Source organism: Prionailurus bengalensis, chromosome A1 (genome assembly GCF_016509475.1).
Source record: "Prionailurus bengalensis isolate Pbe53 chromosome A1, Fcat_Pben_1.1_paternal_pri, whole genome shotgun sequence".
Taxonomy (NCBI): Eukaryota; Metazoa; Chordata; class Mammalia; order Carnivora; family Felidae; genus Prionailurus; species Prionailurus bengalensis.
The window spans coordinates 199,053,186-199,079,821 of record NC_057343.1 but is presented as its reverse complement, the minus strand read 5'-3'; the positions used below and the strand labels follow the sequence as shown (position 1 = coordinate 199,079,821).

General features: G+C 42.7%; 1 protein-coding gene across 1 annotated transcript in view; it reads right to left on the bottom strand.

Annotated features, from left to right (window-relative positions):
• Nucleotides 1-26,636, bottom strand: part of HTR4 (5-hydroxytryptamine receptor 4) — a 159,012-nt gene that overhangs the window by 48,047 nt on the left and 84,329 nt on the right. The window contains exons 4-5 of the mRNA XM_043598388.1: nucleotides 10,752-10,905; nucleotides 6,241-6,809 (exon numbers count right to left, since the gene is read on the bottom strand). Of these exons, the coding sequence (XP_043454323.1) occupies nucleotides 6,241-6,809; nucleotides 10,752-10,905 (723 nt within the window). The remainder of the gene's footprint in view (nucleotides 1-6,240; nucleotides 6,810-10,751; nucleotides 10,906-26,636) is intronic.

The following is a 26,636-nucleotide window of genomic DNA, read 5'->3' as shown; positions in this document are numbered from 1 at the left end:
TAATACAAGTCAAAGGACTACGTGGCTAGACCTACTATTCCAAACCACTGAGGCAGACTGGCCTGTTTTTAATTCAACCTGGAAAAGCAGAATTCCATTTTCTCAAGAAGACTTTAAGAGAAAAAGGCCCCACAGTTTCAGAGTGTTGTCATGACCCGGCTCTCCCCAGTGTGATTCTTGGGTCGCAGACTAACTCCTCTATACCTTATAGATTCTCAGGAAAGGCAAGATAATTTTGAGTGTTTTAATTTTGAGTGTTTTAATATTTCACTAGCCTGAAGACAATCATGAAGACTTTGTGTGATCTTGGGCCAGTTAGATACTCGCTTTAAACCCTGGATTTTCTCATTGTTAAAATCACGATAATTACAATAGCAGCCTACTCGGTTGTTGTAAAAAATTAAATGCAGTAATGCATTCAAAGTTCTTAAATTCAGTAACTGGCACTGAGTTTTTTGAGTTATGCTCGGCATCATAATCATTATTAATAACACAGAATGACATGAATTTGTCAATGGATGCTTTGCATGAGGAAATGGAGTTGCGCTTATCAAGTTCCAATTTTTATTTTATTTTATTTTATTTTTAACTAATCTCCTACTCAACATGGGACTCGGAACTCAATGACCCTAAGATCAAGAGTCATGTGCTCTTTGGACTGAGCCAGCCAGGCACCCCTGAAATTCCAAATTTTAAACATGCAGCAGGAGGTTCAGGCATCATCTACATTTCTGTGGTTTACATTTTGTCACTATGATTAGATTTTGCATTTATTTAAAAAAATTTTTTTAATATTTATTTATTTTTGAGACAGAGAGAGACACAGCATGAACGGGGGGAGGGTCAGACAGAGAGGGAGACACAGAATCTGAAGCAGGCTCCAGGCTCTGAGCTGTCAGCACAGAGCCCGACGCGGGGCTCGAACTCACGGACCGCGAGATCATGACCTGAGCCGAAGTCGGACGCTCAACCGACTGAGCCACCCAGGCACCCCAATTTTGCATTTATTTTAGATCGAACTCCATATTTTCAATATCAGCTGATGGGTTTTTCTTTCTTAACGCTTCCCATCTGTCGCTTATATGTTAGTTCTCCTTGAGAGCCACAGAAAGTGTCCAGGTTTAGTAACATGGTAGGTGACAGTGGTACTTTTAGAGATAGAGGAGACTCGGGAAGTCTGGGGTGGGCAGGTGGGCAGGTATATAGGAGAGTTCTGTTTAAGGGACATTAAATGTGAGATTCCCGAGAGGCACCTATGTGAGGCTGTCAAGGAAGTAAATTGGATTTTGTGGTCTGGAGCTCAGAGGACAGCTCTGATCTGGAGCTACTAATTAAAAAGAGATTAATGGCACAAAAATGGTATTTAAAGCTATGGATGCTCAAATCACATTTAAAGCGAGAATGTCATTTGAGAAGACAATGAAGAACCGAGCCCTGAAGAACTCTAACATTTGGAGGCCAGATAGAGAAGGAAGAACCTATAAAAGATACTAAGAAGGAGTTGCTGGTGAGTCAGGAGGCAAACCAGGGAAGTATACTGTCCGGGAAAATGAATGTCAAAAATATTTCAAGAAGGAAGACAGGTTAACTGCAAGAGGCCAAATAAATAGCGCTTTTGAACTTTGGAACTTTTATATGACAAAAGTCAACCCAAGTTCAAAAGCAAGCAGAAGAGAAGGGAAAGTTTGAAAATTATGTGACAAGGATTAACATTTAGATGATAATAAAGAACACTCAGAAATTCATAAGAAAAATACAACAAAGTTGTCACACAAAGCACGATGTATGTGAAAATGCAGTTCACATAAGGATAAATATTTGTCAACAACTTTGAAATTAGTCAGCAATTAACTTAGAAGAGGTTCAACCTATCAAACCACCTGGAAAATGCAAATTCAGTGAAAGAACGTTGCTGTAATCAGCAAAATAGGAAAAGACGAGTAATGTACAGTGTTGGTGAAGGGAAGGAGTAGAGGCTACTCTCGTACGCTGCTGATGAGACTGCAAATCTCTACGGCATTCTAGAAGGTCAACCTTAAAGTAAACCTAACATTTGTAAATGCACATATACATCAATAGAGCAATTTTATTTTGGGTAGCTATCTAAAAGGAATACATATGCACAAAGAAATGTGTTCAAGGGCATTAAAAACAGTACAGTTAGATACAGCAAAAGAATGGAAACACCTACATATCCAATAATGGGAAATAAATCTATTTTAGTGTGTATTTTTAGTACAGAAGACTATGGAACAGTTAAAAAGAATGACTTAGATCTAAATGTTCTGAGATGCAAGGATCTCTAAAATACATTCTTAAGGGATAGAAAACAAGGTGCAAAAAAGTACATATAAAACGACCCCATTTATGTAAAATACAAGTGATAAGAAAGTGCTACAGTTTCATACTTTTGCATGTGGCTGTTCAATTTTCCCGACGCCATTTGTTGAAGAGACGGTCTTTTCCCCACTGTATATTCATTCCTCCTTTGTTGAAGATAAACCCAAAATGGAGTAAAGACCTAAATGTGACACCTGAAACTATAAAAATCCTTGAAGAGAGCACAGGCAGTAATTTTCTCTGACACTGGCCATAGCAACATTTTTCCAGATACGTCTCCTGAGGCAAGGGAAATAAAAGCAAAAATACACTATTGGGACTAAATCAAAATAAAAAGTTACTGCCCAGTGAAAGAAACCACCAAAAAACCTAAAAGGCAACCTACTGAATGGGAGAAGATATTGGCAACTGACTTATCCAATAAAGGGTGAGTATACAAAATCCATAAAACACTGATACAACGCAACACCCAAAAGACAAACGATCCAATTAAAAAATTGGCAGAAGACACGAACAGACATCTCTGCAAAGAAGACATTCACATGACCAACAGACACATGAAACGATGTTCATCATCACTTACAATCAGGGAAATGCAGATCAAAACTACAATGAGCTATCACACCTGTCAGAATGGCTAAAATAAAAAAAAAAAACAAAACAATACACAAGAGACAGCAAGTGTTGGTGAGGATGTGAAGAAAAAGGAACCCTTGTGTGCACTGTTGGTGGGAATGCAAACTGGTGCGGCCACTTTGGAAAATAGTATGGAGGTTGCTCAAAAAATTAAAAACAGAACTCCCCCCTCCCCGATGATCCAGTAATTGCACTACGGGGTATTTACCCCCAAAATACAAAAACACTAATTCAAAGGGATCCACGCACCCTTGTATTTACTGAAACATTATTTACAATAGCCAAACTATGGAAGCAGTCCAAGTATCCATCAATAGATGAATGGATAAAGAAGAAGTGGGTATGTATACTGGAATATTATTCAGCCATAAAAAAGAATGAAATCTTGCCATTTGCAATGACACGGCTGGAACTAGAGAGTACAATGCTATGCGAAATCAGTCAGAGAAAGACAAATACCCTAAGATCTCCCTTCTATGTGGACTTTAAGAAACAGGGCAAATGAGCAAAGGGAAAAACAAAGAGAGAGACAAACAAAAGAAACGGACTGTTAACTATGGAGAACAAACTGATGGTTACCAGAGGGGAGGGTGGCGGGTGGGAATGTGGATAGGGGATGGAGAGTAGGGAGTGCACTTATCATGATGAGAAAGAATAAAATAAAAAAGTAAAGTAAGATAAAATAGAATACAATAAAGCGAGAGGAATCTATGAATTTGTATGTTTTACACAGGTTTGTAAATGCATTTAAAGAATCATTGAATTCGTTTCAATTGTCTTTGAGGTGAAGGATAAAACCAGGACAAAAGCCGATTGTACTTTTGATTATTTAGGTTTTATACTTCTTGAGTCCATCGGAATTTGTTGGTGTCCTGCTTATAGGATTTTTAAGAAAAACATAAATTTTTCCTAAGGCGTATTGATACAATCAATCTAGAGAATTCACTGCACGATGTATGAATTTATTCATCAAGAGTTTAAGTTCCTAGTGTATGTCGGGCAGCATATTGGGTATTTGGTACGGACCAGTGAACAAAACAGGCAATATTCCTGTCCTTAGCAAGCCGGGGGCTCAAAGCAAGCTGGGGAGCCCTGCAATGGGCTCCAACAGTCGTCTCTGCATAGGCTTCCCCGCTCTTAGAAGATTCCTCACCCCCACAGAGGAGTATCTCAGACCAATTTCCTGCAGTTTTCATTACCTCATTAAGAAATCACAAAAAATAAAGTATGGAGAGCACATCCACCAGCCACCTCTAAACTGTCATCTCTCTTTTACAACCACACGGCAGGTTTCCAAATGCGGCAGGGACGAAACACCGTTATCAGTCAGGTGGGTTTCTTGGGCTGTCCTGGAAAAGCCCCCCCGCCCCCAGTCATAAACAACTGACTCCACAAATGCACTGCTAGAACATAGAAGTGTAAGTCGTTGGGTGCCTGTACTGAGGCAGCTGCTGACTTAAATAGCTTTTAGGCGCCCCCCACAGAAGTTCCTATATGCACACTTTACTACATGGTTGGATTCTTCCCGTGACACTCGCTCAAGGCATAATAATCAGGGAAGAAGGTGAGCCTACAGGCGCAGCCTTTGAGGCTCTTGGAGCAGCTGGCATCACCATGCTAGGCTTTCACTACAAGTCAGACCACACTCGTAGCAGGAAATTGAATTCAGGCTTCTGAGCAGTCTCAGAGGCGAAGTGCTTATATTTCACTTGCAATCCCTATTTTGCCTTCTTCCTTTCTTACACATGCAAATGAAAGTTCCTCAGTTTTGGGTTGCCAGGACAGCTGAATACTGTCATCAGAAAAAACTGAATGCTCGTGTCAAAGAAGGAGCTGCTTTTTTAGAAATTCCTATGCATCTTGGGGCAAAGGAAAGCGAATGCCGTTGACAATTCATTCGTCTTTGCCATAGGATGAATGTACTTTTACATATGGTTTTTCATGGCTGAGAAAAACTCTAGCCCGGGGGAGCCAGAAAATTTTCAGGGTTTAGAAGCATCATGACTAGTCACTGAACATTCAACTCCACAGTGACCCCCATCTCCATCAACCTATGCGACCTTGGGTAAACCACTTGACCTTATGCTCTTTCACATGCCATTTCCTTCCTCATGCTGTTCTATCTGCTAGAATGACTTCCTTGATTTCTCCTCCAAATCTCCAATTCTTAAAAAATGCTGTCCTCTTGGGGCGCCTGGGTGGCGCAGTCGGTTAAGCGTCCGACTTCAGCCAGGTCACGATCTCGCGGTCCGTGAGTTCGAGCCCCGCGTCAGGCTCTGGGCTGATGGCTCAGAGCCTGGAGCCTGTTTCCGATTCTGTGTCTCCCTCTCTCTCTGCCCCTCCCCTGTTCATGCTCTGTCTCTCTCTGTCCCAAAAATAAATAAACGTTAGGGAAAAAAAAATGCTGTTCTCTGAAGCTTTTCCTGATTTTCTTAAGCCAAATCAGCTTCTTTCCTCCTCAAATCCCCCTTCTAGATTATCTCCACCTCCATTACATCAGTTATCACATGGTGTTACTGTTGCATATTTATCCTTCTATTTATTTTGTTTATCATGTTATTTTGTGGCCATCTTAGGATATCAAGCAATATGTTACTACTACTGCTCCTACTGACATTAATAATATTGTTAGTAATATCATGAGTGCTTACTATGTGTCAGTCCCCATATGGATACATTATTTCTAATTGTCACAATGGCCCTATGAAGTGGATATTATTATTATTACTATGTTTTTATAGTGGAGTAAAATAAAACCAAGGGAGATTATACAAATGATTAGTAGCGGCACTGAGTCGAAATAAAGTCTATTTTACTTTAAATCCCATGCTGCTAACCACGGCTGTAAAACACTACCTAATAAATAACAGTAGATAATATTTACTAACTGCTCACTAGGTATCAGGCTCTATACTATGTGCTCCACACACATCAGCTAATTTGATCTTCATAAAAACCCCGTGATGTAGATATTGTGAACATGATCTCATTTTTTTTTTTAAATGAAACGAAATTTCACAATGTTTAAATGACTTGCCCAAGGTCAGAGAACTGTGGAGAGTGAATCTGAATACAGGCCAGTCTCTCCCAGAGCCTGAGTCCTTACCCACTATTCTACCTCATGACCAGACGGTAGAACTTTCTTTAATCCTTATAAACATTGCCCAGGTTTTCAAGAATAATCCTTCTGGAAACAAAAAACTGGAGAGGTAGCCCTTCCGAGTCACGCAAGGCAACAAAATCTATCGAGCCCCTGACACTCACCTTAGCACATGTGTGGATCCATTAATGGTTGTGGTTGAACAGGGCACAGCCTGGCCCAGAATGGAGGGTCTTCGGTAGCGCTCATCATCACAGCAGAGGATGATGAGGAAGGCACGTCTAAAAGACTTATTCAAGAAGGCGTAGAGAAAGGGGTTCAACCCAGAATTGATGTAGCCGAGCCAGAGGAAAGCGGTCCACACCTGCCCGGGAACAGTGTAGTCTATGAATGGATCCACAATATTGGTGACAAAGAATGGAGCCCAGCAGAGGCAGAAACAACCCATGATGATGCACAGGGTCTTGGCGGCTTTGGTCTCTGTCCTCATGCGATGAGTGCTGTGCTGGTCGGCCGGCTGGGGCCTGCCCTCTGAGGGGGCCCCTGCCCGTTGTAACATCTGGATCTGGTGGGCATGTTCCTTCGCTGTGACATAGATGCGATAATAGGCCAGCACCATGAGGAGAAACGGGATGTAGAAGGCCACCACAGAGCAGGTGATGGCATAGGGCTTGTTGACCATGAAGATACAATACGTAGAGTTAGAGTTCTGGTTGAACTTCCTTTTTTCTATCTGAGAGTTGGAGAGAGAGAATAATGAGGGAAGAAGGGAGAAAAGGGAAGAAAAAAAAGTGAAGAGAAAGAAGCAGGAGGAGAAAGAGGAAAATTTTAAGAAAAGAAAAATAGATGGAAAAGAAGAGAAAACGAGAAATTGGAAGGGAGAGAGAAAAGGAGGGGAACAGAGAAGGACAGAGAAGGAAGAGGAAAATACAAGAGGAAAAGGAGGAGGGAAAAAGAGAAGGTTTATCAGCAAAATTCTCTTTTTCTTATTAGCCTACAGCACCTAGAATCACAATGGTAGAAGAGAAACATGATTGCATCCCGGGGCGCAGAGGCATTGTCTGAGCACCAGGGGCTGAAGGCTCCAGGAAAGAGCGGAAATAAGACAGAGACAAAATCATCCTTCATTCCCTTTACCCAGCCAATAGCAGAGTTAGCCTCTCCCTTTCCCTTCCGCCTGCACACAATATATCTGGTAGAAAAGGGCTTTGAACTCAGGCTCATCTTCCTCAGGGCTGTCCTTACATCTCAGCATTTCCCATATAAAATTTAGAATTAGCTTATCAATCTCCATACAAATCTTTGAGGATTTTGACTGGAGTCAGTGTAGAATGATTGAGGGAAATGGACTTCTTTCCCACGGTCAGCTTTCCAATTCACAAACACGGTAAGTCTTTCCATTACTTACATCTTTTGAAATTTATTTCAGTAATATTTTACGACGTTTGTGTGTAAATGTCTTGCATGCCTTTTGTCAGATTTATTCCTAAGTATCTGTTATTCTATTGCAAATGGTACCACGTTAAAGTCCTTAATCTTAACTGTTTGTTGCTAGTATGTAGAATTCAGTGAAGACTTTTTTTGTATGGCTATGTATCTAGCAACTTTGTTAAATTCGTTATGAATATTTCATTTATGAAATATTTCACTTATGAATTTTCTCCACAAGCACCCATGTGACCTGCAAATACTAAAAATTTCATTTCTTCCTTTCCAATCTTAACACCACTTTTCTTGCATTATTGACCTCGATAAGACCTCCAGTGTAATTTTCAATAGAACAGGTAATAGTGGACGCCATTTTACCCTCCCAGTTTTAGGAAGGGAGTTTCAATTTTTTACTATTAAGTATGATACTTGCTAGAAGTTTTTTCATGGATGCTCTCTTCTATTTTCAGTTTGATGACAATTTTTTTAAATCATGAACAGATACTGAACTTTGTCAATGAAATTCTGGCAATAAAGAGATGATCACGTGGGCTTTCCTTCTCTCTTGTATTAATATGGTGAATTACAGCGATTGTGTTACATTCCTGGAATAAACTTCACTTGTATTAGATACAATGACAGACTGGATCTCTTTAAAAGGTTGAAAGGCTTTTCTCCCTACTATAAACTCTGTCCGCTGACAGCTCTGAGTTCTCAGCCTTGTCTAGGAAGAGCCTTTGGCTGAAAAGAGCTGTATAATCCAATGACGCTTCCTGCCTGAGGTCAGCCTGTATACAGTGTGAATATACACACGAACATATGGATAACAATTGTATATAATACACACATATGCAATTTTATCTGTGTGCACATTTAGTGTCTTGTCTCATGGTGTATTCTAAGGTTATAGTAGAACTCCCTATTGAATTGACATTTTTCTTATAACGAAATCTCTTTATCTCAGGTAAGATGACGCGCCTTAGATTTATTTCATCACAGCTACACCACCTTTCTTTTGATTAGTATTTGCATATTATAGTTTTCCGTTATTTTACATCAACCTTACTGTCACCTTACATTTCATGGGCCTCTCTTACAGGCAGCATATATTATGTATTGATTGGTTGATGAAAATATTCGGACCAGAACTTGCAGGAACCTAACTCTGTATTCCTCCTAGGGGCAAAGATATTCAGTATTTGCTAATTTAGTATTTGTGGCAACTTTATAGAACCTAATTACTGTGAATGATGAGAATCAACTGTACCTGTACTGTGAGCAGGCGGGTTGTGTTAGCGGCTCCCTAGGCCAATTCAATGTGCAGATGAGTGGAAAGATATGAAATGCAATCACGGCACCATGGAGCGAATACGAGGCAGGTTCATAGCAAGCAGGTGCCCCCATTCCCCAGCTGCGGGAGGTAAATGGGGGATGCCCCCCTCTCACTCTTGAAATGAACAGCGGTTCTCTAGATTCTTTCCCTTAGAAATTCTATATCCGAAGGTAAGAGTGCGGCACCCTTTTTTAAAAGTTCTGATTCACAAAAGTTTATGCTTCCAAAGGTCTTCTCCATTAGGGAGGCAGTTTAGCACAGAGATCAAGAGCACAGACCGACCCTGGAGTGCAGGAAGCTTGAACTTAGCTAGAGTCACCACCACTCCCTGCCAATCTGACGTTAGCTAATAACTGCACCTCTCTGATGCTCAGTTTCCTGAGGACAATGATAGGATCGACTTAAGAGCACTGTTGTGAGGCTTGCAAGAGGTTCACAGTAATAACCATTAAGTGGACATGGGGCTCGGCAAACAGTAAGCGCTCAACATTTGTTGGCCGTTGTTGCTACTCTACTGGTTATTGGAAACTTGAATTTCATTTCCCTTGAGATTGGCAAGGCTGAAAGTTTGAGAGAAGAAAGATAGGATTCAAGAAAATAGCCATACAGTCTCCCTTGTATGAATCCCCTTTTACTTCTCCACTCCTTTGTCCCCAGCATTTCTTTCAGAAGCCCAAGGAACTCTTGTTCTGACATACCACATGCAAATCCTGGCCCAGCCTTGGCTTGGATATCCTTTCCTGGACAAAGAACAAGGCAAGATTAGGGGCTAGGGACGTGGTAGAGAGAAGAACAAGCAGCTTCTACTCTAACTGGTCTTGTGGGGCTGGAGCTTGCTCTCGATCTTTCCTCTCCAGTCCCCTTCCTACCTCAACACGGTCCTGGACCAAATGTTAGAGTGACCGCCTGACAACTTCCTTAGGGAACATATATCGCTGCTAGTGAACACGCACCATAACTTTTGATCCTCATTGCGAGTTTGGCACTGGGAGCATACTGGGTCAGAGCTGGAAATCTCTGGAAGATCATCCGGACAGGGGCTGGCAAATGCCTGGCTCGTGTGCCACACTCTGCTCTCCTACTCTCTGGGAGACACTCCCCCACTGAAGACCAATGCACCTTCTCACTGCAGTCCTTCAAGGTCAGGGACAGAGCTGGACTCAGGGTCCAGTTCTCTCGACTCCTGACCCAGGCTTCTCTTCATTCTCTGGAAGCCTCTGCCCACATGACATGTTTTCTGCGGGTCACTGGCAGCCATGAAATGGGACGAAGGCCCCTTGGGGCACATCACATGTCTCAGGCTCTCTGGTCTGAACACCAAGCTTTGAGTACCTGTTGTGCTATTGTTACTTTACCTTTTTGAGCTTTACCTCTGTGCTATTGTTACATGCTGATGTTACTTTACCTTTTTGAGCCTGATATTCCTCATCTGGATGAGATGACGGAAGGATGTTATTAGGATGCTATGTTAAAGTCTGAGCATATTTTCTGGCATCCAACAAATATTCGAAAATGTTAGCTTGCCTTTTTTTGTTGTTGCTGTTGTCACTTAGATCACTATCAGAATCTTTCTGGGGCGCCTGGGTGGCTCAGTCAGTTGAGCGTCCGACTCTTGGTTTCGGCTCAGGTCACGATCTCATGATTTGTGTGACTGAGCCTGGCATCAGGTTCTATGCGGACAGTGCAGAGCCTGCTTGAGATTCTCTCTCTCTCTGCCCCTCCCCAATGCATGCGTGCGTGCGTGTGCTCTCCCCCTCTCTCCCTCCCCCAAATCAATAAACATGTACATATATAAAAAAAAGAATCTTTCCTAGAATATCCACCCAACCTGATATTGTTTATTTATTTAGAATCTCAGGCAAATAAAGTAAATCAGAGATTAAAACAGCAGGCACTCTCTGCATAGGTACTCACCAGATCAATTATGCCAATATTATTCCAGCCTTGCATTATAGGGAGAAAAGAGATAAACGTGGGGATGACCCAGCAGCCTCCCAGCATTAACGCGATGCGCAGAGGGGTCATCTTGTTCCTATAGACCAGAGGCTGGCAGCAGATGGCATAATACCTGGGGAGAGAATAGAAGGTGTGGGTGCCACGGGAAAGGAAGAACGAGAGGGAAAAGGAGGGAAGAATAATTGAAGAGAAAGAAGAGGAGAGAAGGAGCAGAGAGGAGAAGGGGGATAAGAAGACGAAACATCGGGAAAGTGGGAAATTAGAGGGGCAAGTAGAGCATAAAATAAGAAAGAAAAGAGAAAATAATGGGAAAAAAGAGGAAGAGTGGGTAGGAGAGAAAGGGAAGATGCAATGAGAAAAGAACAGAGGAATGAAAAAGGCAATTACACAATGAAATGTGGTATCGCCCCATGAGTTTCTGCTAACAAAAATGTAAACTTCAGATCACATCTGAGAGTCACTGTCTGGAGTTGGCCCCACATCCCTCTTCCTCTCTCCGTATATGAAAAGCCTGACACTCCCTCACCTGACGGTCTGCTCTGTCTCAGGCGTGCTTCCGAAACTTACCTTCGTGCCTGGGCATTTCAGAAGATTCTGTCCAGCCCTCTGGACTGTAGTGCCCAAGGCAACTGCAGCCTCTTCGATAACAAGGTGATGTCTCCCAGGCTTGGCCCTACATCTGAGCTCTAAGAACTGTATCTCAGATTTGTCCCCATACTCTGAACTACCTGGCTATCTTGCAGTGAAATTCTAAGTCAGTGTTCCAAGTGTTCCAGAGATTCCACTCCTCCCTTACATCAGACGCACCTGAGGAGGCCCATTTAAAATGCAAATTCCAAGCATCTCCTGCATCACAGTCTGTTGACTGTTTGCCTCCTTCCATACGACAAATGGAAGTCAAAACTGCTGTTTGCTAAAAACGTCCAGCCCTTCTGGGCACATGAGCTTCCTGGCTTCCTTGTGGTTGGATGAGGCCAAGTGATTGGTCTGGTCAAGGAGTTGGAAACACAACTGACGTGCATTACCTCTGGACCAGCCCATTTAAGTGTTATCTCTGATGCCCAGAAGGTAAAAGTTCGAATTTTCCCTACTCCATCATTTCCTGCCTACTGGTGGACACCACGTCACCCCTATTTACCAGGGTCTGCTCTTCCTCATGGAACTCACTGCTCATGGCTTTTTGAGTCCATGTTCTGCCAATGTGCTAGCCTCCTTCTTTCCTCCAGACAGAGACGCAACCTACTCTACTCAGTGATCTGGGCTCTAACTCCCAGACTGCTTCTTGCATGCTATTCCAGTCTTGGAAATCACCACTTCCACACCCAGGCAACTGTGGGAATTTGACAAGAGGCACAATACCCCAGTAGGTCTATCGGCTATTTGTCTTTGGAAGAGTCACAGAATAAGTGCAAACAGAAAGCCTGGGGGCTAGGTCTGTTCTTTAAGATTTGATACCATTTAATGATGAGACACCCCCTTATACCCCTCATTTTATGCAATTTGCTTTAATTTTTCCCACCTCTTCTTTTCTTTTCTTAATTCAAAGCCTAACTAATGTAACAATGGCTATATTCTTTGAAGAGGTGGTGGTAGGACGAGTTGGGAACGAGGGTGGCATAAGAAGGAGAGCTTGTCCTGTGTTGGAACATGAGACGTGGGGGCCTCAGGAACTGAGAGGGCAGAATTACACCTTTCCCTCCAAGGCGTCAGGGAGCAGCTGACCACACTGTGCCAGCAAGCTTCCTGTGGCCAGTAACACAGTGGGTGTCCTGACCCGCACCAGAGTGCAAGAAACGACGGACCAAAGAATGGGAGAAAGGCTCCCCTGGGAACTCATTTTCTCTATCTATAAAACTAACACGGTGACAAAATCTGGCTAAAGATAGCTCAGCAGGGGAAAGAATCATGATTGGTTAGAATTCTCCCCATGATCTTGACTTATGAGAAAGGCCAATCGTTATCAGAATGACAGGTTTTTCTGAATGGCGGTATGAACAATCATACAGATTTATTATTAACATAGAATTAATCACGAATTTGGGGTATATGAAAATATTTTTTAAAACACTTTTAAAATGTATTTATTTATTTTGAGAGAGAGAGAGAGAGAGAGAGAGAGAGAGTATGAACGGAGGAGGGGCAGAGAGAGAGAGAGGGAGAAAGAGAGAATCCCAAGCAGGTTCTGCACCGTCAGCAGGGAGCCTGACGTGGGGCTCAAACTCACAAACTGTGAGATCATGACCTGAACTGAGATCAAGAGTCAGATGCTTAACTGACTGAGCCACCCAGGCGCCCCTACTTTTTTTTTTTTTTTTTTTTTTTTTTACAAATTCTGCTCCCTTCCTCATGCACTGGAGGGTCTAGATTAGACATTTGGTTTTATTCATTTAGCATCCTTCCTCCTTTCTTTTGATAATAACATCCCAAAGCCATTGGGAATTACCTCTTCCCTGTCACTTTCATGTTGTTGGGAGAGCAAATGATGGTGCTCCTGACTTTTCTGGCCAGGGAGTGACCCAGTCAGACTTTTTCCTGGGACTCTGAATGCCACGTGGAGTAATGCAGAGATGGGGAAGTCAGCGAAAGTCTCTCTATACTACAGCAGCCTCCTGGTGGGGCTGGGAGTAAACTCTTACTCCTTGGATTGTTGGGCAGCCATGATCTTGCCTTTCAGGTCCTCTTTCTTTAGCTCCTCCTTTGATTAGATAAACTACCACGTATCTTTCCGATAAACTCCCTTTTTTTTTTTCCTTTGCTTAAGCTAGTGTTATGGATTGAGTTTGTCCCCTCTTCCTTTCGTAAAAAAGTATGTTGAAGTCCTAACCCTCAGTACCTTGGGATAGGACCTTATTTGGAAATCGAATCTTCACAGAGGTCATAAGATTAAAATGAGGCCATTAGTGTGGGCCCTGATCCAATATGGCTAATGTCCTTATAAAAAGGGAAATTTGGACACAGATTCAGATATGCTCAGAGACAGCAGATTGGAATGGTCTGAAGCTAAGAAGGGCCAAAGAAAAATCCTTCCCCTCTAGGTTTCAGAGGTAGCGTGGCCCTGTTGACATCTTGGTTTCAGACTTCTAGCCTCTAGAACCATGAGACGATACATTTCTTGTTCTAAGAACCCAGTTTATTGTACTTGTTATGACAGCTCTAACAAACTAATAAAGTTGGCTAAAGTTAGTCTCTTGCCACCAAAGTTTCCTGCATCAGTAAAAATGGTTTCGAATGTTAGGCATGTCCTCCATAGATACTTTAAGTAAGAATGTCTTGTTTCATTCAATACACTTCCATATCATAGCTCAAAGTTATAACATCCCTTCATCTACCATATCAAAGAAGGCAATCGAGGGCTAAGTGTAGAACAGATATTGCCCTATCTTTACTGTATAATTTATGATTCTTGAGGTTTGGAATAGATGTTGAATAAAGGCAACATTTCATGAATTTCGGTTGGATCTCCAGATCACAGAAATCCCAAAATTCAAAAAGACAAGCCAAAATTAAATACCCTGTGGGCCAAAAGGTAAGTTTGAGGAAGCAGGATATCTCACCTGAGAAGAGTCTTTAAGCTTCCATATGTGGACACAGATATTCAGAGGGTCATGTGGGGCAGACAGTAGAATTTACAGAAGAGGACTTCATAATATATAGTTATATTGGTGCTCAGAACACTTTTGTGGAAGTCTCTCTTTCTAAGTCTTGCTTGGCCAAGATGATTGTCTGATTCCCATGGTATGATGAATATCCTGTGCATAAGAAGATCTCCTCATGTTGGATGTGGGTGGGAGGATGGGCAAAATAGGTATAGAAGATTAAGGGGTACCAACTTCCAATTATAAAATAAATAAGTCATGGTGATGTTAAGTACAGCTGAGGGAATATGGTCAGTAGTATTTTAATAACCATATATGGTGACCAGTGGTAACTAGGCTTACTGTGGTGATCATTTCATAATCTATGTAAGTGTCATATCACTATGTTGTACATCTGAAAGCTATATAATATTGTATGTCTATACTTCACTAAAAATAGTTAATTAGATTTAATTTTATTTTTTTAAGTTTATCTTGGGGGGGGGACGGAGAATGGGTGGGGGAGGGGCAGAAGGACAGGAGACAGAAAATCACAAGCAGGTTCCCCAATGTTAGTGCAGCACCTGATGTGGGGCTCAAACTCATGAACCATGAGATCATGACCTGAGCCGAAGTCGAGAGTTGGATACTTAACCAACTGAGCCATCCATATGCCCCGATTAGATTTAATTTTTAAAAAATGAAATGGTCTGCTGTCCGGTGTCCATGTCCATGGTCTGCTGCCCAATGTCCTCACTTTAATTTGCATCACCCCAGGTTACTAGAAGCTCCTGCCACAGAGGAGTCAATAGTGGTGACCGATTTCCTTTTGAAGTTCAACTTCAAGAGGGATACTGTGAATGTCATGCACATTTTACCAATCTTTTATACATTTGATCTATATAGTCAGTGCCCTGGCCAGTGAATTCCTGAAAGAAAGTTGCTTGGACAGCTCATTCCATAGGGGCTCAGGTGGGATACATCTATGTGAAAGACGCACAGACTGTTGTAGAAATTGACTCTTGCATGATGTGGGGTGGTTGGGTAAGCCTGAGAAAAAATCCTTTATCTCCTACTTTAAAAATCAGTGATGAGTAAAAGGAAAAAAAAAATTTTAATTTTACTTAGATTGCACTGGCCGAGTTGCAAGTGATAGATCAGGATGAATAAGAACATTGTGTCTAGGTATGTGTTTGACTTGAATCTTTCCCTCTACATCATTTTTAGCCTGACACTACCTTACCATAGACATACTTTGATTTTTTAAGTAGCATGTGGTGGAAAAAACATGAGATTTGTATTTGGAGCTCAGATGACAGCACCCACTTGACTGATGGGTTCAAGATTCTTACCAAAGCTTTGGCCCTGTTGAGGCAGCTTCCCTGAATAAGCCACCACATATCCTTCTATCTTTCCCAATAACTTTCTAATCTTTGCTTTCTAGCAACGAATCAAGAAAAATAAAAATCCTTTCCAAGTCTGCATTCAAGAGTCTAAATTAGGTAGGTGAAAACAAACATCTCTGAATAAAATGATTAAAATAAAAATTGAGTTTGGGGGCGCCTGGGTGGCTCAGTCAGTTCAGCGTGAGTCTTGATTTCAGCTCAGGTCACGATCTCACAGTTCGCAGGTTCGAGCCCCAAGTCAGACTCTGCACTGCACGGAGCCTGCCTGGGATATTCTCTCTCTCTCTCTCTCTCTTTCTCTCTCTCTCTCTTTTTCTTTCTCTGCCTCTCCCCTGCTGTTCTCTCTCTCTCTCTCTCTCTCTCTCTCTCTCTCTCTCTCTCAAAATCAATAAATAAGCTTTAAAAAACTGAGTTTGAGTGTTATTTGACTAATGGAGCTTCCTTAAAAATTCTAACCTCTGTCAACAAATCAGGGACTAGACAGGAATCTGATAAGTTGATTGTCACCTGTCATGGTTACTGTTTAATTCCTATATTTGGATTATATTACTCTGCAAAATCACAAAAATATGTATCCTATTGTGAACTGCCCCCCAAACACACATATAAATACCACCAGGCAGAAGTAGCTAAATTTGCAAGTTCTTTGGAGATCAAAGTGCACCAGCTGAGTTAGTAGGTTCTATTCATCTACTTACCAAGGGCTCTACCAGTATTATCTCATTTAGTCCCCACAACTATTCATGGGACAGGAACTATAAAGGCACCCATTTCATAGACGAGGACACAAACACACAGAAGTGTCAGGATTTGTTCAAGGTAAGAGCTGACCTGGGATCTAGCTCAGGCCATTTGATTCAAGGGACAGGATGTCAACTTCACCACTATCACTTCACTCTGCCACCTTCCCTAAGCCCCCAAGGAATTATTCTAATTCTTTAAAAGCCACTTTGGAAACAGTCAAAACACTGGATCTCAGAACTTGCAGAATCCTGAAATCCCTAAATCCTCTCTTAAAAAAATGAAGTGTATCCAGGCCATCCTGAATGTACCAGGGACTGGGAATTCACCAAAAACCACTGAACTACTCTCTAAACTTCAGGCTACTCTAAAGTTAGGGAAGTTTATTCCAAAATTGATTCCCTGTAATTTCCAGTTTTACCCTCTCGATCAATTAACAATTTCTATCTCTAATTCGTTCTCTGCATCACGGTCCTAGAGACAACTGAAAAGAGCTTTCCCCTTCTTCTGAAATCCTACTTTGTGCAGGAAAAATATTCCCAGTTGTATTCAACCCAGGTTGATCTCACTCACCAAGGGATATTTGGCGATGGCTGGAGACATCTGTTGTTGTCACAACTGGGAATGGTCATGCTTTGGGCATTTGGGCATTTTGGGTAGAGGTCAGACGCTAAATGTCTTAAAATGGACAAGACAACCCCCCCACTCCCCAATAAAGAATCATCTAACTACAACATCCATAGTGGTGGAGTTGAGAAACCCTGGTTTAGAGGAGGTGATGTATACCAACAGCCAGGGCTTCATGTCCTCTGCATATGCCATAGTGTGCCATTATGTCTTAACTATGGATGTCACAAAGAGAGCACAATACTCCAGTGCATTCTGTATGGACCAGAAAAGACAATTACATTGCCTTCCACCCTGCTCACCATAACTTAATACAGCCTGGGGGACTCCCAGCAGTATAGGACACGTGTGCCCCCTCAAAGAGCTACAATCTAGGGGCGCCTGGGTGGCGCAGTCGGTTGAGCGTCCGACTTCAGCTAGGTCACGATCTCGCGGTCCGTGAGTTCGAGCCCCGCGTCAGGCTCTGGGCTGATGGCTCAGAGCCTGGAGCCTGTTTCCGATTCTGTGTCTCCCTCTCTCTCTGCCCCTCCCCCGTTCATGCTCTGTCTCTCTCTGTCCCAAAAATAAATAAAAAACGTTGAAAAAAAATTTTAAAAAAAAAGAGCTACAATCTAGGACAGGGGATGAGAAAAGCCTACCTTACCTGATTTGTAAGTTCCAGCGACGTTTCCCTTTTTACCACTGTATCCCCAATGTCTCGTACAATGCTAGATAGAGTGGATGCTCACAGAATAGGTTGAATCAATAATAAAATAAATTCTACTTTACATTGTGGGACCAAGTTTTGGGGATGTAAAGGTCATATTTAGTAGAGGGATGGGAAGGTTTTCTCCAGCAAGTGTCTTTTAAGTTGGACATCAGAGACTGAGTAAGGATGGTGGAGAAGAAAGTGCAATCCATGTACTGTAAATAGTATGGACAAAGGCCAGGAGACAGAGATGATCTATAGAAAATAAATCCATAAACCTGTATCCATGCATCCACATAGGCATACAAACATAAAGAGAGTACAAGTTAACTGGGACATAGAGTATTTGTAAGAAAATAGAACAAAATCTGTCCAAAAAGGCCAGCTCAGGGGCAGTGGTTCTCAAACTGTAGCATACAAGGGAGTCACCTGGAGGGGTTGCTGAAATACAGGTTCCTGGAAGATCTGGTTATGGCGCCCAAGAATTCACGTTTCTGTTATTGTTACTGGTTGACAATAACTGAAAACTGATAAGTGATAATAACTGATAACTGATGCTGGTGGCTTGGGCACTCCTGAGAACCTTTTTGAATGCTATGCTAGGATGAGTCTAGCAAAAGTTTTTTGAACTGGAAAACGTCCAAAAGTTCTTTGAACTGGAAAATGTCCATTGCAATCAACGCTGCTGCATGCTCTACTGAAGAAGCTGAATTACAACAAATTCAAGAAAAAGGATCGTTGGTTCCCATGCCAGGTGAACAGGGTTCATGAGGGAATGCGGTTTGGTCTCATCTCAGGAACGGATTTATCTGCAAGGTCTGTTCCCTAGACTTCCACTGGACAAGGCCCATCCTTCTGTCACTAAAAAACTTATACAAAGTGGTTAAATGAATGTTCAGGTGACAAGTGAGGTTCCAGGTGGCCAGGATTAACTAACATGTGGCATGGGTATTTGCAAAGAAATGTCTACGCAAAACATTTCAAACTACTGTTCATAAAACTCCATTAAAATCCCCTTTGGTAGACCAGCCACCAGCTTCCCCAAATGCAGCCATGTGGAAAAGTGTGATTAAATTGCTTTTAAATGTCTCTGGGGACACAATTTACTTTGACAACTCTTAGAAGTCAGTCATGTATTTTAAGCTCCATGCGAATCTCTACCCCACCCGTCCTACAATTAAGGAAAATTCTTCCTCCTCACTTCCTGCCATCCCACCACAGGGAAAGCAGAGGAGCAAGGAGAATAACGTGGAATCTTAGATTCTCAGACTTAGAGGAGATTTTAGCAGTCAACTTTATGTCTTCATCTGAGCATCTCGTCTTCCTGCCTTAACCAGTCATTAGCTCTGTGGTCTCAGGATTAGTTATGTGACCTCTCCAGGATCCAGTTTACTCATCTGCAGTGTGGGTATCATTATGTCCACCTCACTGACTCACGGTGAGAAATGATGAGATAGTGTTCAATACAGAAAGGTTTTGGTACACAATGCTTCATAAATAGTAGTTACTCTCTTTACTTACATATAAGTACAAGATCAAAGGGAATATATATATCATACATATGAATTCAAATAGATTCAAATACAGTCTGGAACCAGGGGCTCTAAATTATTTAACAAATAAAATGGAGGTCACCTGGTTCAACATCTCTCCTAGTAATAACGTGGTGAATGAGTTGGTCCCTAAAGGTGAACGGAAGCAGTGAGACCCTATTGGTTGCAAGCAATGAAGTAGATCTTGTGTAGTATCTTCTTATGGACTTAATCCAGGCCCTGCTGTCCTACTTGAAATAATTGAAAGTGACATCCTCGATGGTCCGCGAGACCAGAGCTCTAGTCAAGATTAACTAAAGAAAGAAATGCCAACCGCAGAAGAGAACACATGAAGTCGCATCTGGCTGCTAAGACCCAAATATTGAGATGGAATCAGGAAAACAAACCTTTCATCACAGTCCCCTCACCCCCCACCCCCAACTCCGAATTTATAAAGCACAAGCCAGTGGTCTTCAGGACTTAGGACTAGGGGGATAAAGAGCTCTGCAGAATCAATAAATTTATTAGTTACAAGGGGCATTTTGTCTTTAGCAAGACAATCAGTTCTAGCATCAATCCTTTCATGGATATTCTTTCCAACATTTAACAAATCACGTGATGTCTTTGGGTCTCTGTTTCTTATGGGTAAAGGGGGATTAATTACATCTCAGCTTTTGTAAGAGGTTGTAGTTGTGTTGGATTAAAGATGGCCACAAATTCTTTGACATGCTTCCCATCCAGAGGTGGGGAGTCTGCTCCTTCCTTTGAGACTGCCTTGTGACTGCCCTGACTGAGAATACATTAGAAGTGTTGTATGCCGGTCTTGAGACTCATTTTTAAGAGGGCTCTTGGTTTCTCAAGGCCATGATCTGTCATGTAAGAAATCGAACATGTATGAACGTGAGATCACATATAGAGAGCTGGGACCACATGGACGGGGACAGGGGCCCAGGTGAGCCCAGCTTTCCAGATGACCCCACCAAAGTGCCATCAATGTGTATGATAAATTGTCTTGGACCCTTGAGGCTTGTCCAGTCTCCAGCTAAACACCATCAAGTGACTTTAGCCAAGCCCAGATTCCTGATGCACAGAATTGTGAAGTCTGGGAATAGTACATTGTTTTTTCAGCCATTAAGTTTTGGGGTAGATGTTATATGGCAACAGATAACTACAACTGAAATAACAGGTAATATACAGTCTAGTGTGACCGTGGCAGTTCCCTGGCTGGACAGTAGTCCTCCCTCCAGTAGGGGATCTAGCCACATTTTGTGGCAGAGCTCTGGATGGAGAGATTTATCTTTCTCCTCATGGTAACTGGTTTTGTTACACTTCAGTTGCTCTGGTTCCCCTTTGAAGCGGTGTAGAAACAGCAGCGGCTTCAAGAGAAAGCTAAAGCGCTCCGCTTCTGCTTCCCAAGGGGCTTGGCAAGCTGCCAGTTGCTTTGAGAATCAAGGAAGACGACCCCAGCAGGGATATTCATCAGGAGCCAGGAGCACAAAGTGGGGGTGAGAATGTCGCCAAGAGCAGAGGGGGGATCTTCGGGTTCCAGGAAGAAAAAACTGTGGGGGTGAGGGTTTGGGGGGAGACTCCTTTCTGTCAGAGATCTGAATTGGTTCCGCATCTCTGCCCTGGTTCTTCAAGTATTTTGTTTATGTCTGTGACACAGCACATCTCCAATCGTATTATAACTGTCTGTTTCTTGTCTCTGCTATAGCTACTGCTATTCACACTATACGTGTTGCCCATTTACCGAGGGCACATTATGCAGCAAGAGGTGTATTCTATAATATATCTCACTCCTATAGCAACTCTGCAAGGCAGCTCTCATTCTCCACGTTTTAAATATGAGGAGGGGCGCCTGGGTGGCTCAGTCGGTTGAGCGTCCGACTTCGGCTCAGGTCACAATCTTGCGGTATGTGAGTTCGAGCCCCGCGTCGGGCTCTGTGCTGACTGCTCAGAGCCTGGAGCCTGTTTCGGATTCTGTGTCTCCCTCTCTCTCTGACCCTCCCCCGTTCATGCTCTGTCTCTCTCTGTCTCAAAAATAAATAAACGTTAAAAAATAAATAAATAAATAAATAAATAAATAAATAAATAAATATGAGGAAACTGAGGCCCAGGGAGTTCAATCCACTTGCCTAATATCCTACGGCCAGGATACAGTAAAACTGGGAATTAAACCCACATCTGGCAAAGTCCGTGCCCTGGTAATGCTGGTGAATGGTCAGGGTGAGACCAAAGCAACCCTCTTTAGGAAGAAGACAGAGAACATGAGTGCCTTATAAGCTTTCTGAGCTGAGGACACGTGGAAAAAATGTGAACATACTTAAATAAATTTAAAGATGTATCTGATAAATAATATACAGGAATAAAAACTAAAAACCTACTGCAACAATCAAGAAGTGGGATCGGAGAAAAGGAGCGAAGAGGAGGAAGATGGGTTTGAGAGATATTTATGAAAATGCGTCTACGATTTGGCTTCCAGCTGGTCATGGTGGATAAGGAAAAGATGACCTCAAAGAATTGCATTTAAATGACTAAAGGATGACTAATAGATGTGCCTTTTACGTACAAAGTAGAAGAGGATATTAGTTTATAACGGAAATTTCCACTTTGGGCACACTGGATTCAAGAAAACAGAAAGAAGCTTAAGGTGAGATATTGAACAGGTGGGTAGAGATAGGACCCCAGAGCCCAGCATGGGACAGGACTGCAGGAGGGGTGAGAACAGAGGTGCAGGTGAAGCCATGGGATGGGTGAGCTCTCCAAAGGAAAGAAGGAGATCCCTAGTGCTGGAAGACCGAGGGTCTAACCTTGGAGGACACTTCGCCGTACAACAGGAAGAAAAAGACAGCAACCAGTGTCTGGGAAGGCACCCACAACAACCAGTAGAAATTCACATTTGGAAAGGAGAACAATAATGGAATAATACTTGTGGCTAACATTTATTGAATGCTTATTATGTACCATGCACTGATTTATGTTCTCCTGCATGCACTCAGTTATATTCTTCACGAACTCCAAAAGGAAGTTACTATTAACACAATGTTAGAGCTGAGAAGGTAAAACCCAGAAAATTTAAATAACTTCTCAAGATTACACAATTGGTAACCGGTCAAGCTGGGATTGAATCCAGGCAGTCTAGCACCCCGGGCGTCATTCTTAACTACTTGCTATACTGGCTATTCGAGAAGGGTAGAAAAATGAACACCAAAGTCAGACCAAGCAACCACAAGTCACATCTCGGAGCATCAGCTAAATGTGCCTGCAGCAGCTTCCGTGGACCAATCAGAATAGCACGAGGACAGGTGAACTCTCGTTTGCCTTGAGGCTGACTCTCAAGGAGCTTATCATCCAGGATGAGAAGGAGAGAAACCAATGATTAAGATGAGTGATAACTGGGGCACCTGGGTGGCTCAGTCGGTTCAGCATCCGACTTCAGCTTGGGTCACGATCTCACGGTGCGTGGGTTCAAGCCCTGCATCGGGCTCCGTGCTGACAACGTGGAGCCTGGAGCCTGCTTCAGATTCTGCGTCCCCTCTCTCTCTGCCCCTCCCCTGCTTGTGTGCGCATGTGCGCTTTCTCTCTCTCTCTCTCTCTCACAAAAATTAAAGATAAAAAATTAAAAAAACATTAAAAATTTTAAAAACAAGATGGATGATAACTGCTATGCTTATACGTTTTTTAATTTTTTTAACGTTTTATTTATTGTTAGAAATTACAGAATCCGAAGCAGGCTCCAGGCTCTGAGCTGTCAGCACAGAGCCCGACACGAGGCTTGAACTCTCAAACCACGAGATCGTGACCTGAGCCGAAGTTGGACGCTTAACTGACTGAGCCACCCAGGCGCCCCACTGCTATGCTTATATTTAACATTCTATGGGCACTCAGAAGAAGAAACAACAAATCATGGGGAATGAAGCCCGGCCAGTGGGTAGAGACAGTGACACATTCTGTCAGAATACTGAAGGGTGAGTGTTCATCGGGAAAAGAAAAGGAACTCGAGGCAAGGCAGAACATGGGGTTATGAGGAAACATATCAGACTCAGGCTATGAGTAACAGATCACTCATGGGTTGGAGCTGAGTTAGAAAAAATAGACCGAGGACACGCTGGGAAAAGCACTGAAAGACAAGGGAAGACTTTAGCCTATGGTTGATAAGGTATCACTGAAAAAAATTCGGGGCTTTGCACATGCCATTTTCTGGAACCTTCCTTCCAGAAGATGCCTCCTCTTCTTCCCCTTTACCTACTGACATTTGCATAATCCACAGATCCCAGCTTCCCTGTTACTTCCTCCCAGAGCTTACCCTGCTTTGGAGGCCACATGCTCCAATAGCTTCTTTATATATATTCTTTTTTTTTCAACGTTTATTTATTTTTGGGACAGAGAGAGAGCATGAACGGGGGAGGGGCAGAGAGAGAGGGAGACACAGAATCGGAAACAGGCTCCAGGCTCTGAGCCATCAGCCCAGAGCCCGACGCGGGGCTCGAACTCACAGACCGCGAGATCGTGACCTGGCTGAAGTCGGACGCTTAACCGACTGCGCCACCCAGGCGCCCCTCCAATAGCTTCTTTGACTTCTCCTTATTTGACTTCAATGGCCGCCGATTTCATTATAATTACCTATTTACTACCTGTTCCCCACTAGACTAAAAGCTCTGCGATTCAGAGCTTTCTCTGGTTGTTCACCTCTGCACTTCCACTGCTCTGCTCAGCTCCTGGCAATTAGTTAAGTACTCAATACATATTTAATGAAATGAATATAAAAATAAGCATGAGATTCAACTCAACAAGTATTACCATTATGTACAAAGTATGAACTTAGCCTCAAAGCGTATGTGACAAAGGGAAACAGTACGCCTTCCTTTCAGAAACACATTTCAATCCCATTGGGAAAACAGATGTAACTGTGTGACACAAGTTCACAATGACAGACACCTTTTAGGTATACATTACAAAACTGAGTGGTGCCGCAGGGAGATCATTAAGAAACGCAGACACGCTTATCTCTGGCACAGGATGAGATATGCAACCTTTGAGTCAGAATCGTATGTTTAACAAGTAAACCTGTTTTAAAAGAAAATCTGCGACTGACAAATCGTCGGAAGAGTTTTGCAGATAATATACATCAAGTTCTTGTGTTGCCAAGAGAAAGGGTAGGCAATTTGGTTGAACATGTCAATGAGGACATCTTGCAATCCCGTAAAGAATGGCATCCTCAGTGAAGTGAACCATTTCAAGGGGAATTGCATTTGATGCCAAATAGAGGACAAGTATAGCATTGATTGGGGGAAGGGGATCAGAATGGTTAAAAGTCTAAAAAGTATGGCATATGAAGCCAGTGGAAGGATCTAGGGATGTTTGGCCTAATACAAGAAGAGTTGGGGAGGGCAAACCTTTGTCTTGTTGTGGAGGCTCAATAAAGAGATCTGAAGGTCCCTTGGGCAGCCTAAAAGAAGTTGATGTCTGCTATTCTTGTCTGCCCAACATCCTTCTTCCAGAAGGAACTGCCATTCTCCCACGCCATACACCTTTGGTAAAGCTGACCGTCATGGTGCCTCACCTCTGCCCAGCCACCATACTGTGTGAATCGTCAGTGAAAGAGTGACTCAAGCAAAGCCAGCCAAAATTCTTCCATGAGAAAGAGCATTTAGGCTTCTCCTCCTGTGGATTCACGAGTTAATCAGGATGGTTTAAGACTCACTGGTCTAAGCCCAGCCTGAGACTCAATCCAACAAGAAAACAGCAAAGGGACACAAAGGACAGATATAAAGAGAGGGACAGAGGCAGAGAGGGAGACTGACAGAGATGGAAGAGAAAGAGAAGAAAAAAGAAATGATAGAGTCAAGGAGGAGAGAGAGACAGAGACAGAAGGAGAGAGTGAGCCTCGATGGCATTGTTCAAACCCTGTAGACGGCCATGTCTAAGGTCAGACTTTTCAGCTGATTGAACCAATCGATTTATTTTCCATCATGTGTTGCTGAAAAAGATCTTACTAATATATCATCTGAGAAGTGAGTTGGTCAAAACACTGCATTCAGGCAATTCACTGGGATATTGGGAAAGCCCTTTTCAAAAGCTTATTTAAAACCTAAAGCCATTTGAGCAAACTAAAAATATATTCACAGAAGTCTGCTTCTTGCATATCAAATGACTGGAATTTGCAGAGAGCTACTATGTACAGTGGTACCCTCTAGGGTATATAGCTGTGGAGGTGCAGAGGGAGAAGAGCGACATTTTTATGTTCTACTCATAAGCCGGAGGCACTTTTTTTTTTCACAATGCCCAGGTATTATTGTCATGCTCATTAAAAACTGTGATGGGGAGGGCGGCGCCTGGGTTGCTCAGTGAGTTAAGCATTACGCTTGGGCTCAGGTCACCATCTCATGGTTCGTGAATTCGAGCCCTGCGACGGGCTCTGTGCTGACAGAGTTCAGGGTCTGGAGCCTGCTTCAGAGTGTTTGTCTCCTCTCTCTGCCCCTCACCTGCTAGCTCTCTCTCTCTTTCAAAAATAAACATTAAAAATTAAAAAGAAACTGTGATGATTAGAAAAGAGACTGTTGAAATGGATGAGACACAAGGTCATGAATGAGGGTGGTGGGACCAAGGAAGACAAATATGGGAGTGAGTGGGAGGAAGGATCTGCTGACAGGAGACAGCGAGGGCTCCAAAGGGGGGAGAATCCAGGGCATTTTGTGAGAAAGCAGAGAGAACACGTTGGTCAGAAAGACTTCTGTGCTCTCTGCCTCGCTCAGATCTCAGAGGGAACTCCTAACACTAAAGTTAGAATGTTTTCAGAGACTGGAGAATGTGCTGGTCTAGGAGCACTTTCAGCCAAAGGCTATCCTGGATACTTCTGCGCTCAAGAAGTGTCAATTTCTAGCACAGGGAAGATTCAAGTTCAAAACATATATTTTAGAGGTTATTAAAAGTGATGGCTCCCAACCCCAATCTATCTGGTCACCTAGTCTAGCCAGGACCATTTTCAACTACCCTCCATATAACCGATGTTAATAGTTTGATGCAATTTCATTCATATTCTCTCTCTGTCACTCACTCACTCACTCACTCACTCACTCTCTCACTCACTCACCTATACCTAAATATAAATATCTCTATATTTATTTTACAAAAGTGGAAGTATTCTAAACATTGAAATCTGACACTTGCTTTTCCCCCCAATTAACACACCAGTGATATCTTTCTAGGGCAACACACATAACTATTTCTCATGGGTTTTAGTGGCCAGATTAAAACCCAGTACTCTATCACAG